At 61.3% G+C, this 12,348-nt stretch overlaps 1 protein-coding gene across 2 annotated transcripts; it reads right to left on the bottom strand.

Annotated features, from left to right (window-relative positions):
- Positions 1-4,231: 4,231 nt before the first annotated feature.
- C2CD4C (C2 calcium dependent domain containing 4C) lies at positions 4,232-8,145 on the bottom strand. 2 transcript variants are annotated; one of them, XR_004314404.1, is made up of 3 exons: positions 7,734-8,145; positions 5,798-7,161; positions 4,232-5,625 (listed from the first exon to the last, which is right to left on the bottom strand). XR_004314404.1 is itself a non-coding variant. In XM_032466222.1 (2 exons), the coding sequence occupies exons 1-2, from the start codon at positions 7,876-7,878 to the stop codon at positions 5,861-5,863; spliced, it is 1,446 nt and encodes a 481-aa protein (XP_032322113.1). In that variant the 5' UTR covers positions 7,879-8,145; the 3' UTR covers positions 4,232-5,860. The 2 variants fall into 2 exon arrangements, 1 of the variants encoding a protein (XP_032322113.1); XM_032466222.1 differs by having other exon boundaries at positions 4,232-7,161.
- Positions 8,146-12,348: the final 4,203 nt, after the last annotated feature.

Below are 12,348 nucleotides of genomic sequence, written 5' to 3'. Positions count from 1 at the left end.
ACCCGCAGAGTTGCTGAGAAGAAAACAAAAGCTTAATTGAATCCCACAGTGGGGAAAGGCGGGGCAGGTGGGACAGGAGAGGCCCCAGGCATAGGGAGGCCGAGGGAGCCCGGGCCTCGGTGGCTGTGGTGGCAGCCTGTCATTACCATCTAATGGGATTATGTTAATACCATCGCCACCTTGCGCCTGCTGCCGGGGACCGCGCCTGGGCGCGAAGCTCTTTCCACACGTGAGCCTGGGCCTCATCGCAGCAGAAGCGTCCGCCTGGGGAGCCCGAGAACCAGACAGGCCGTGTGACAGTCCCTGGGCCACAGCGCGACGGGAAGATCGAAGTCTTGAATTCCACCGTGGAACGCGCCCTGCACATATCAGGCTTCAGATCCAGACCCCCAGAAGTGGAATGCCTGGGAGGTGGGCGTGCTGGGCCGGGGGGGGGGGGGGGGGGGGAGGCAGCAGTGCACAGCCGGAAACGCTGCCGCTGCCGGCTTCCAGAGTGGCGCCGTGGGGGCAGGTCTCCAATGCCAAAGTGTGGGGCCACAGGAACCATGGAGTTTCAGAGCCCAGGCAGCGGGTGAAGGCAGGGGGCAGACTGGGGTGAGGCGTGCAGTCTGGGCTGTGGTGGGGTGGGATGGAGGCCCGGGTGGGCTGGTTTCCAAAGCCCCTTCCCTCTGGCTCTGGAATGTCTCTGCTCCTTCCCTTTTTCAGAGTCTGCTCTCCTCCAAAGCCTTCCTTGATTGATGCCCTGATGGAAGCTCACTCCCTGACTCCAGGGCCACCTTCTCCAGCTCTGTGGGACATACAAATCCCAGGCCTTCCAGATTCTGCCTTCTTTCTCTACTTTCCTTTCCTGTGTCAGACTGGGGCACCCTTCTGTCAGTGCTGTTCCTCCTTCCTTGGACTGGAAACGCTGTATCAGTGTTCTTTGGTTGCAAATTCAAAAAAAGAAAAAGTCAAATTGGCTTAAGCAAAGAAGGGACTTTATTAGCCCTCTGAACTAAAATGGTGCACAGTAATGGACTTCAGGCACAGCTGGATCAAGGCGCTCACTATGTTGCCAGGCATGAGTCCTCATGTTTTGCTCTGCTGTCCCCTTTGTTGGCTCCAGCCTGAGAAAAGGGCACCGCTTTGTGATTTGTACCCAATTGTGGGCCTACTGCTAGTGGTGGCCCTGAAGGTCCACAGCCGTCTGGAGAGTAGGAAGATGCAGGATGGTGGCCAGGCTGGAAGGAGAGAATGCTGACACCTCCTTCATCTGCACCTTGGCCTGAGCACTGGGATGCTACAGGTGCAAACACCAGATCATTCTGATCAGATCAATGACAAGGCCGTGTATGACACTAGCAAGGAACGTAAAAGGGGATCTGACCTCCTTGGGGTGGGGGCTGCCCTGAGGAAGAGGCAGTGCTTCGAGACCTCAAGGCAGAGTGCAAGAACATGGGCGAGGGCGTTCCCAGTGAGGGGCCAGCATGGGGAGGGAGGGGGTCTTCTCAAGTTCCGTTGCGTCCTTTAGGGCATCCCGAGGCACAGAGCGGCCACAGCACGGACACATGCACACATGCACACACAGGTGCACAGCCACACTGGACACAGCAGCACTCACGCACACACATGGTTCCATACATGTACCCAGGTGCACACAGAGAAACACATGCACAGTCCATGTAAACATTCCAGCACACACACACACGCATGCTAACACACATGGCTACACTTTCATGCATACATGCACTCACGTGTTTAGGCTCACACGGTGCTACGTGTGCACACACGACTGCACTCTCGCACGTGACCTCACGCACAGAGTTACACACGTGCACACATACATTACGCACATATGTGTGCACTCCAGCTGCCCATCCATGAGTTGCTGGTGGGGATGAGGTAAGAAGTGCCCGGTTGCCCTGGCAACACATCCTGGAACAGACTAGGCCTCGTTATCGTTAACGCAGCTCATCTGGCAGGTTGTCAGCAGGTGGGGGCTGCTCAGCACCCCAACCCCACACAAAGGCTCCTGGTGGCTTTCCGCTGGCCCTGACAGTCTGGGCCCCGTGGTGGTAGGGGGGAGGAGAGGGAGCCAGGCCTGGGTCAAAGCAGGAGACAGGGCCCTGAACTGGAGGATCTGTGGGGACAGACACACACTGCCCTGGGGTGCATGCGGGGGAGACATCACTCAGTCCTGGGGTCTGTAGGGGATGACAGGCCTGCCTGAGAATCCCAGAGGAACCGGCTCTGGTGTAGGGGTCCGTGGGGGCTCCCTGCTCTGAGGCAGCCGTCGTAGGGGTGCCTAGCCTGAGCCTAGGCCAAGCTCCGGTCCTACCTACATGGGTTCGAAGTCAGCTCCTTGCGGGGACCGCCCTGCACCCTTGTCTCCCTGGCTATGTCGGGGATGCACACAGAGGAACGGTGAGAAAGAAACCAGTGGATAACTGTAGGCACATCCCGGGCAGCAGCTGTGCACAGTGGGGCCACATCCCCACTCTCCTGCCCGGGCTCCTGGTTTCTCCCCCTGCAACAGGGCGGGGGCTTCCTAGCCAGGCTTTTGTGAGGCTCACCAAGGGGTCTTGTTTCCAGTATACAGCAGGAGGTCAATAAATGCCTCTTGGCAGAGGGACTGTGAGCTCAGAAGTGTTTTCTCTTTCTCCCTGCAGCCACAGCAGCTCTACAAGGACGGTGCTGGCAGAGCCGGGCAGGGGCCCAGCTCTGAAGATGACAGGGTGACTGGGACGCTGGGCCTCACCCCTCCTGGAACCAGCTCACTGACTCCTGCAGGTCTCCCGGCCTGTGGCTCAGATGCCCCCTCCTCCCAACTCTGTCCCCCCTCCCCAGAAAGATGAACTGATTCTGTCCTGATTCCCCTAAGCCCCCGAGTGCTCTGTCTTGGAGACCTGGACTCCTCGTTGCCTGGGCACAGCTGAGGCTCCAGCTTTGCCTGATCCACCTCTCACCCCGAGAGCAGCACCAAGCAGGAAGCACACACGCCTGCTGGAAGAGTCAGCGAAGGCACAGCTGGTCTGACTGTGTTTCCCAGGCCTCAGTTTCCCTGCCTGTCGAATGGAGTAAACGCAGTTCCCAGCCACACTGGCTGGAGCTCCCACACTCCTGCCCTCACCACTGCATTTCTGACCCCCAGGCTTCTGGATGGGAGGCCCTGCCCCCGTGGTCCCCAGTTCAAGGACTTCCCCTCATTCCCTCACTCCCTCACCGGGACAGAAGTTCTCTGCATGTCTCGCCAAAGCAGCCCTTCCACTGAGGGAAGACACTAGAAATAGCGGGCGGCTCCACAGGGGAGAGCAAGCCCGCCACTGCCAGCTTCCCAGCTCCCCAGCTCCCCCCAGCTCCCCTGCAGCCCTGCAGGAGCCCAGAGACCAGGTCAGGCGAGGGCTTTCCATGTATTCATGCACGGGTGGAGGGCCTCCCAGGGGCCGGCACAGAGTTGCAGCTGGACTTGCCGGCCCTGGAGTTGGAGACAGACAAGCCCAGACAGCACGTGAGCTGAGGTGGGATGGGGAACACACAGCACAGAGGACTCAGAAGGCTTCCTGGAGGAGGTGCCACCTCAGCTAGAGCCTGAAAGTGGAGGAGCTAGTGGATGGGAAGCATTCCAAGCAGAGGGAACAGCCTGTGCAAAGGCACAGGTGTGAACAGCCTGGAGCCAGCTCCCCTACTGCTCCTGGCCCAGGGGAGCCCCAGATTGTGTGACAGGGGTGGGGCTGGCCTCCTTTGGGTTCCTGTCTGGGGGAGCGGGGACAGTCCATATGAGATGAAGGGCATATCAGTGGGGGCGCTCCTGCTTTGGCAGCTGATGGCATCCTGAGGGCTCCCATCAGTGACGGCCCCAAATGTCCAGTCTCTGTCCCCAAGTGGGTAGAGCCTGGAAGAGGCCACCTCTGGCATCCCTCTCCCTGGTGGCCGCACTGAGGGCAAGGGTTCAACTCTCATTAGCTAGGCTGCCTTGGGTGAGTTACTGAGCCGCTAGGTCCCCATACCTGTGAGATGCAATGCTAGTCCTGGAGGGCCAGAGCCATGCCCCACACAGACCCAGGTCCCCGGAGTGTCACCCTGCTGCATCCCTGCTTCCCTGCCTCCACCCCAAGCAGGAGAGCCCTGGAGGGTCTGAAAGGGTGGGGAGGACATCACTGATCCTGGAGGCTCCCGCCATCCACCCTGGAATTCAAGGCAAAATTCCTTTCCTGCTATTAAACAGCGAAGCAAGCAGATCTCCACCCCCGAATCTCCCGAAACACCTTTATTGCACTAAAAACAGCATTTATAAACAAACACATTTGGGGGAGGATGTCTTAAAGATGTACCCACAGTCAACTTCAAACACAAAGATACCAGTGCAGGAGCATAAAGATGGGGGCCTCCAGAGGGAAACCAGGGGCGGGAGAGTTCAGGGTCAGAGAGGAGGGAGGTATGAGCTCCAAGCATCTAACTCCATGCAGGGCCCTCTGTCTGCCTCCTCCACCCACAGACCCAGCCCAGAGTGGTGCCCCCAGGTTCCGGAGAGAAGGAGGAGGCCCTATGACCCCAAGAGCAGGGTGCGTGAGGGAGCAGGCCCAGGACAGAGGCTGGAGGGGGCACAGCAAGAGACCCCAGCGCCAAGGGCCCCCACTATCAGTCTCAGGCGTGCACTGGTATGTGCAGATGTACAGAAAGGAACACGTTCTTCCCCCCACCCACCCCCACCCCGGCTCCGGGGGGTGAAATCTGCTCTTTAACCTCTCCCCTGGTGCGCTCTGGGAGCCCAGTCAGGAGGGACAATGTCTGGGCTGAGAGGGGCACCCCAGGATCCCCAAAGACTGCCCTGGTCCACCCAGGGGAGGCCAAGGGACAGAGCTGGCCTTGCCTGGCCCCTGCTTCAAACTGTATCATTTCTGTTCTGTTGAGCTGGAAACCTCCACAAAAATCATCCAAGGACCCATGTACTGACATAACAATTAAACCCATGCAGCTGCCTTTAGCAGTATGAAAAGCCACAAGCAGAGTCTCCCCACCCCACCCCTTTGTCCTTCTGTCCGCCCCCACCCTAACCACAACCTATGTACATGCAAGGGAAAAACAGCCAAGGCCACCGGTCACTGAGTATCACTTCCTGGGGTCCGGCTGCCAAGGTCGCCGCTCAGGGAGGCAGGGGCAGCACCTCTAGCCGCAGGGGAGAGGGAGGAGCAGGGGACACAAGCTGGCACTGTGCTCTGGGCACCTTCTGAGCGACCCCTTCCAAGGAAAGGAGGCGGCAGTCACTCCCACATGGCTGCAGGGTCCGGAGCAGAGAAGGTGGTGGAGGAAAACAGCCAACAGGAGGGACAGGAGGAGCCATCGCCCCGTTTTCATATTCTGGCGCTGTCCACTGCTGCCTGTCTGCCAGGAAGTGGCTCTCCACCCTCTGATTGGCTCTTGCCTCTGGAACCTGAGAGGACCGAGGGCTGCCCAGAGCCAGCCTAACCCAGCAGGGGGTCCTCCCGCAGTCCCATGGGGTCCGCTGGTGGAACCTGGGCCTGGCACTTCTCCTGGGGGGAGGAGGACACTCCCACAGCAAGGAGCCGATTCCGCTGGGCCTCAGGACCGGTGGCCTCGGGGTCTGTGAGGTGCCTCAGCTGCTTTCCGGCCCAGGTTCCAGAACTCCTAAAGGTGGGAGGTGGAGGTGGGGGCATGGAACTTGGGGCCCAGGGGGGCGCAGGCTGCAGAGTGGGCTTTCTTTTCCCCAGAGCCCCCTTCTTCTCCCCTGGACAGATGGTCACCCCACCACAGGCTGCAGCACCAGGGCCCCGCCCAGCCTGAGGTGAAGGCCACCTACCCCGCGGCTCCCTTCCGGTCGGGGCGGCGTCTCCCCGCACGTGGGCGTGGGCGCGGCAGCCCTTCACAGGCAGGGGAGCAGAGAGGTGAGCGGCAGCTCCTCCTCCCCGAGCAGCGTGTCCCGCTTGAGGCTGCCGCCTTTGTTCACCACCTTGATCCGGAGGGCCAGCTTGCGCACGCTGGCGGGCCCCAGGCCGTCGAAGAAGAAGTCCTCATTGAAGACGGGGTGGCGGCTGCTCTTGATGATGGTGCTGCGCTGCTTCTGCAACTTGCCGGGCACCAGGCACAGGCCGACGCAGCAGTTGATGCTGCGGGCGTCGCACAGGCGGTCGTAGAGGCCCTCGGCGGCCAGCAGGCGCACGCGCAGGCGGGCCTGGGCCGCCTCGTACTCGGCCAACAGCCGCACGCTGCCCCGCAGCCCCAGGCGCACGGCGTGCTCCGCGCGGGGCGCCGGGCTGGGCTCGGGGCCGGACTCCGGGGTGGCCCGGCGGTGCAGGCGGCGCCGCGCCCCGGGGCTGGTGTCCGGCGTGCTGTCGTCGGCCGACAGGGAGCCATGGCGGCCCACCGACTGCTTGAGCTGGCTCACCTTGGCCTGGCTGTCCTGGGCGAAGCCTTTGAGCAGCGACATGGAGCGGGACAGCAGAGGGGACCCGAATGGGGAGGACTCGGCTGAGGACCCTGTGTCGCTCTCCCCACCACTGACACAGCGGCTGGGGCTCATGAGGGCCCCGCCGGCCTCCCTGGACGCCCCTTCGCCCCCGTTGGCCTTGGTGCCCCACCGACGGCGTCCGGTGCCTGGAGAGCCCACCTGGGCCAGAGCTCCGTGCTCGCTGTGGAACAGAGACTCCTTGCGCCGCGTGTGGGGGCTCTCAGCCAGCGTGGTGAAGCCGTAGGACGTCTGGGCCTTGGGCACTGAGGGCAGCGCCATGGCGCCCTGGGCCTGGGGGTCTGCGTTGGTGGCAGCCTCCTCCGGCGACCAGTCCTCGGCGCTCTCGATCTGGATCACGTGCCGGGAGGCCGCCTTCAGCAGGCTCCTGCTCTCGGCAGCCAGCTTGGCGGGCAGCCGGGGGCTCCGCGGGGCTCTGCGCGGCGCAGCGGAGGCTAGGTTCTGCTCCGAGGTGGAGGGCCCCAGCTCAGCCTGCCCCTCCGGCTCCGCCGGGCCGGCAGGCAGCTTAGGGGGAATGAAGAAGTCGGGGATCTTGTCCGGAGTGAGCACGTTGCTGTACAGGGGCCCCTTGGCAGCCTTGTCCCCACCCTCGCCCCCCGCGGCTCCATTTTCCCCCGACCCCCGAAACCGCTCCAAGAACCACATGTTGGTTTTCTTCATGGGGCCGCGGATAGGAGGCCAGAAAGGGTCCGCAGAGTCTGCAAAGAGAGGCAGGTGTCAGGAGCTGCAGGCCCCCGTGCACTGGGGCTGGAAGAGGGGCTCTCCTGCAGGGGGCCAGCAGGGTCACCCAGGCGCTGCAGCCCAGGACGGTGCGGGAAGGGGGTTCGCCCCTCTTCCCTCCCCAGAGGAATCGCGCCTAACTTCCAAGCTCTGAAGCCGAGCCGAACGAGGTGGGGGCGGCGCTCCACTCTTGGGAAGCTCCCAGGGGACAACCCCGCTCCACTCTCGCACCCCTCCCCCCTATTTTGAGGATCTCAAAGCGCTTTCTAAAGGATTCCGGGCTCAGTCCACAGAGAAGACACCCCAGGATATGAGGTGGACCCTGGGGTGTCCCAGCTCCGCCCTTCCTCAAGCTCTCACCCACCTGTAGCTTCTCCCTGGGCTGAGGGTCTAGGCATTCGGGGGAGGGGGGAGATGAGTCTGGGGGCCGACAGCTCGGCGAACTGCCCCCTCCCCTCCTTCCCTCATACCCACCACCCGCGGGACCCGGCTTGGGGTGGGGGTGGGGTCCTAGCAGCCCCCGCGGAGCGTGGCGGGGCCCTGAACTCACCGGCCCGGGGCTGGTGGCTGAGGCTGGCTGTCCTGCGGACACGCCGGGGTCTCGGCGCGGAGGCTGGCGGGGCGCGAGGGACGCGGGCGCAGCCTGGGTCGGGCGGCGGCGGCGGCGGCGGCGGCAGCAGCGCAGTCGGACTCATTCACCCGCGGCGGCGGCGGGAAACCGCCCAGCCGGCCGCCGCGCCGCCGTATTCCTCCTAGTACGGCCGCCCTCCGCCCCCGCCTCGCTCGCCCCCGGGACCGGAGCGAGCCGTCTGCCGCAGACCCTGCGGGTGGGCGGGTCGCACTGGGGAGCCTCGTCGGGACCCGGGGGACTGAGGGCGGACAGGGAGGGAAGCAAGTGGCCGCGGTTTGCTGACGGATTGGCGGCGTCGTGCACCCCAGGAAACCCCAAGCCCCAGCCTCAGTTCGTCTGTGAGCCATTTCTCTGGTGAGCAGCTTTCCCGACTTACGATGACGAGTTAAATAATAGCAATAACAACCGCAGCCGAATTTATTACTGGGCACTTTCTCAGCGCCAGGCTCTTAACGTCTGTCGTTTCCGCAACTGATTCTCACAGCGACCGGTGGGCAGGTCCTATGGCTACGTCCAGTTTGCAGAGGAGGAAGGTGAAGGTTTCCTTCCAGAAATAAGGAACTAGCAGCTGAGATGCGGTCCCCCTGTAAATGGGGATCCACTCAGTTGTAGCCACCCCAGAAGCCGGCAGGGGGCTACTCCTTTACTTCATGGCGGAATGTGTACTGCGCACTTACTGGACTCTGGACAGTGATCTGGGCGCTGGGGACACAGCTGTGACTGGGGCGGGGTGGGGGGAGGAGGGGATGCAGCTCCCACCTTTGTGATGCATCCCAGTGGGAAGGACTCCAGTGGAGGGAGGCACACAGGTAATGATAACTGTAGGTTCAGTGGCTCCCCTGACAAAATGTAACAGGAAAATAAGAGAGGAGAGAGAGCCCCTTGCAGTGCTCATATGGAGAGACCCAGCAAGGGCAAGACCAGGAGGTCCCAGGCCTGGCAGCTCCAAGACCACGGTGTCCCTCGGGAGTGCACCCTATGCCTTGTGACCTGCCGGCCCCACCCTCCCTGCTCCTTCACTCCTTGCCCTCCCTCCCAGCCTCAGTTTCCTCTTCTGGAACCCAAGCCTGACCAGTCCCGAGTCCAGCAAGACACTGTATTGCCAGGACCAACACAGAGCAGGGGATGCCTGGACTTTACTAAATTATGATTGTTCAGGAGCCTCCTGTTTTCCAGGAATGTCCCCGACATCACCGTGGCTGGAGCTGGGATGGGGGTGGGTCTGGAGTGACTGCAGAGGGCAAGCAGGAGCTGGACAGAGGCCCCTCCAACACTTTCACTTGACCTTGGAGTGAGGTGGGGTTTAGAGTCCCACTGTCCAGGTGGGGAGATCGAGCCCTGTTTCAGCTGCTCACCCAGCAAACACTGAGCCCCGCTTTGTGCTGGGGTCAATACTGGCCTGGCCACACAGTCTGACAAAGGAGGCAGATCCTAATGCATGGATCACTTCACCGCTGCCTCCAGGAAGTCTGCCCTGCCTGCCAGCCTGGTCCGAATCAGACCCCCAGAACCCCAACTTCAGCTCTCATGAAGAATGCCCTAGAGCAATTCCTGGGTTGATGTCTGTTGCCACCGTGGGGCCTGGAGCTGCCAGAAGAAAAGGTCTCTGCAGTGTCCCCAGGTTGCCAGAGTCTCTAATGAGTATCTGCCAGACAAGTGGATCAGTAAGTGCTACATCCTGCGGGGGCCATGAGCCACCTCCCTCCAGGGCCCGGACCAGGACAGTGGGCTGAGGAAGGGGACGTGACCGACTAGCTCAGGTCTCCTGTTGACGGCCTGGGCTGAGTACTTGGGGCTACACACCCCTCATGCCCTTGCCTTGCTGTGGGCAGTGCTCCTCCTCCCAGCTGGGTTGGGGGAGGAGGCAGTGAGTTTATTCTATGCCAGTTTCTGTGCCAAGACCTCAGAACACTAATCTGGGGCCACTTGATTGAGGTTCAAATCCTGGTGCCAGCACTTCCTGCTGTGTGACTTCTGGCAAGCATCCAGATCTCTCTGTGCCTGTGTCCTCAGCAGTCCATGGGCGTAACACCTGACCCTGAATCCCAGTGTCAGAGAGAAGATTCGACAGAGTGAGGTACTATTTGCAAAGTGCTTAGAACAAGGCCTGGAACGTGTAAGTTAGCTACCACCTTTTCAAGCACAGACCTGTTACCGGTGAGAGGGACTTGGCAGGGGAAAGAGCCCCAGAATCCTGGCCCCGCTGCAGCTGAGCTCAGCCAGAAGCCCCGTCATGTTTGGGGGCTGGGGAAGCTGAGGTACAGGGGTGGGGGTGGGGGTGAAGGTACCTGGAGACAGGTCCTGAAAGGCTGCCCCATGGCCCACTGCAGGCCCCACCCACCTGCCAGCTGGTTAGCTCAGCTCTGAACCTGGCTCCGTGTCCCTTTCCATAGGATCAGCAGAACCCCTCTGCTTCCTCTGCAGATCCCCGTGGCTGACGAGTGGGGCAGGCCCCCAAGGGCGCCCCCCAACCAGCTGCAGCCTCTTTGGAATCAGAGATGCAGAGGCTGCAGGCTTCAGGCCCAAGCTGGGGAGGGGCCCCGGCTGTGTGACCAGCCTGTCAGCCGCTCTGTCCTGAGTCCTGCTACCTCGTGCTGGGTGGGTGGGTCTTCAACACCCCCACCTGAGGACACTGTATGGAGAGAGAGAAGTGGAAGGTCTGGGGGGGGGGCAGATGGGGGATGCTGTCCCCTAAGCAGACCTGGCTTGGAGGAAGCTCAGGCAGGTGGCTCCAAGGGCCTGAGCTCTGAGCTCCAACCCTGAGGGCACCGTGTACCCATGTGGCTCTGGACAAGCAGCTGGCCCTGTGAGCTCTGTCTCCTTCCCTGGAAAAGGGGAGCAGAGGCCTGCCTGTGAGCTCCCAGGAGGACCTGGTCCCAACAAGGACCAGGTTAAATGGCCTTCGGGAAGGACCATCAGCCCCAGTTTACAGATTAGGAAACTGGGGCCTGAGGGGGCATCCCAGCTCTGCAGGCACCCAGTTCGGGGAAGGGGAGCATCTGGTCCAAGCCTGCTCCGTGGAGTTTGAACCCGTGTCCCCACTGCCTCCCAACCCAAGGCTCCCTGAGGGCAAGGCTGGGGCAAGGAGTGTTTGTTGACTGAATAACTGGAGGTGGAACAGGGCAGGAGATAGGTGTACAGGACTCAGGCTCCCAGCTCCGTCACCATGAGGGCAGCCCACGCTTGGCTTTTCTGGCTCAGGGAGCAGGGTGGGGGAGGTGATGGGTTTGAACCTGGGCTCTGCCATCTCCCAGTGATGGGGCCACCACTCCCTGGCACCAAGCTTCAGTCAGCGGTGCCCCCCAGTCCACTGCACTCAGATCTCACTCCCAGACACGCTGGCCACCCTTCTGCCCCCAGAATAAGCTGTGTCCACACACCCAGGGCCTTTGCACATGCCATCCCTTCCACCAAGAACGCTGTCCTCCTCCCTCGGGGCCTCCCCTCCAGGACCCGGCCCTGTCTCATTCACACAGAAAAACCCTCCTTGATCCCCTGGGGCCTCTGAGCTCCAGGGCTCCTCCTCCTCACAGGTGTCATGATACGCTTAGCAGTGATTTGCTGACTGTTGAACTCCACCAGTGCAGGTCTGTCTGGGTCACGCTGCATCCCCATTACCCACCAGGGGTCAGGGGTCCTGGCCAGTAAGAGGAGGTCATGAAGGCACATTAAAGGATCCGAGGATAGGGGTGTGGATGGATGGACCACTGGATGGAATGGATGACAAACAGGCAGTTAGATGGATGAGAGAGCAGATGGTCAAATGTGTGATGGGTAGATGGGTGGACTGGTGATGATGGGTGGATAAATGGGTAGGGAACGGATGGACAGATGGATGGATGGGCAGATAGACAGGTGGGTGGGTGGGTAGGTAAGGTAATCAGATGGATGGATGATGGACCAGTGGCTGTCAGTCTTCAGGTCTCTGATGTAAGACATGGCACCAGAGTCCCCTTCTGGCTCTGCCTTTTGATGGCTTCACCCCTAGTTACGGGCAGACCAGAGAGGCTCTTACTCCCCACACCCTTACCAGGTCCCCCTAGGGTGCGGGGCAGGGCCTGCTGACTGCAGAGAAAGCACAGCCCCTCCCCAGAGCCAGACCCTGGGCAGGGAGGTGGCAAGACTTGGGGTGCCCCCTTGGGAGAGATGCCCCCACATTTGGAGGAGGAGGTAAAGGAGGGTCCTGGGGAGAGACAGGCGTCTCTCTGGGAAGGAGAGTCTCAAACCATGTGAGGTGAGGTCTGTGACAGAGAAGTGGGGGTGAGGGAGAAGTAGGGGCTCTCAGGCCAATGGGGGGGGTCTGTCATGGGGTCTGAGAGAACAGGTGGCATCTCAAGAAAACGGGGACGAGGCGCTGGGACACCTGAGCAGTCAGGCCATCCTTATGGATGGGTCAGGAGTGGTTTGCAGAGGCAAACAAGGAGCTTTTTGCCAGATATACTGAAGTATCTTGAAGACAGAGGTTTGTATCATTTGGGAGATACACTGGGGTGTTTCCAAAGAGAATTTGGGGGTACGTTTAACTGAGAAGTTG

Source organism: Camelus ferus, chromosome 22 (assembly GCF_009834535.1).
Source record: "Camelus ferus isolate YT-003-E chromosome 22, BCGSAC_Cfer_1.0, whole genome shotgun sequence".
In the NCBI taxonomy this organism is placed as follows: Eukaryota; Metazoa; Chordata; class Mammalia; order Artiodactyla; family Camelidae; genus Camelus; species Camelus ferus.
Note: the sequence above shows the minus strand (reverse complement) of the source record. Positions and strands in the feature narration are given on the sequence as shown.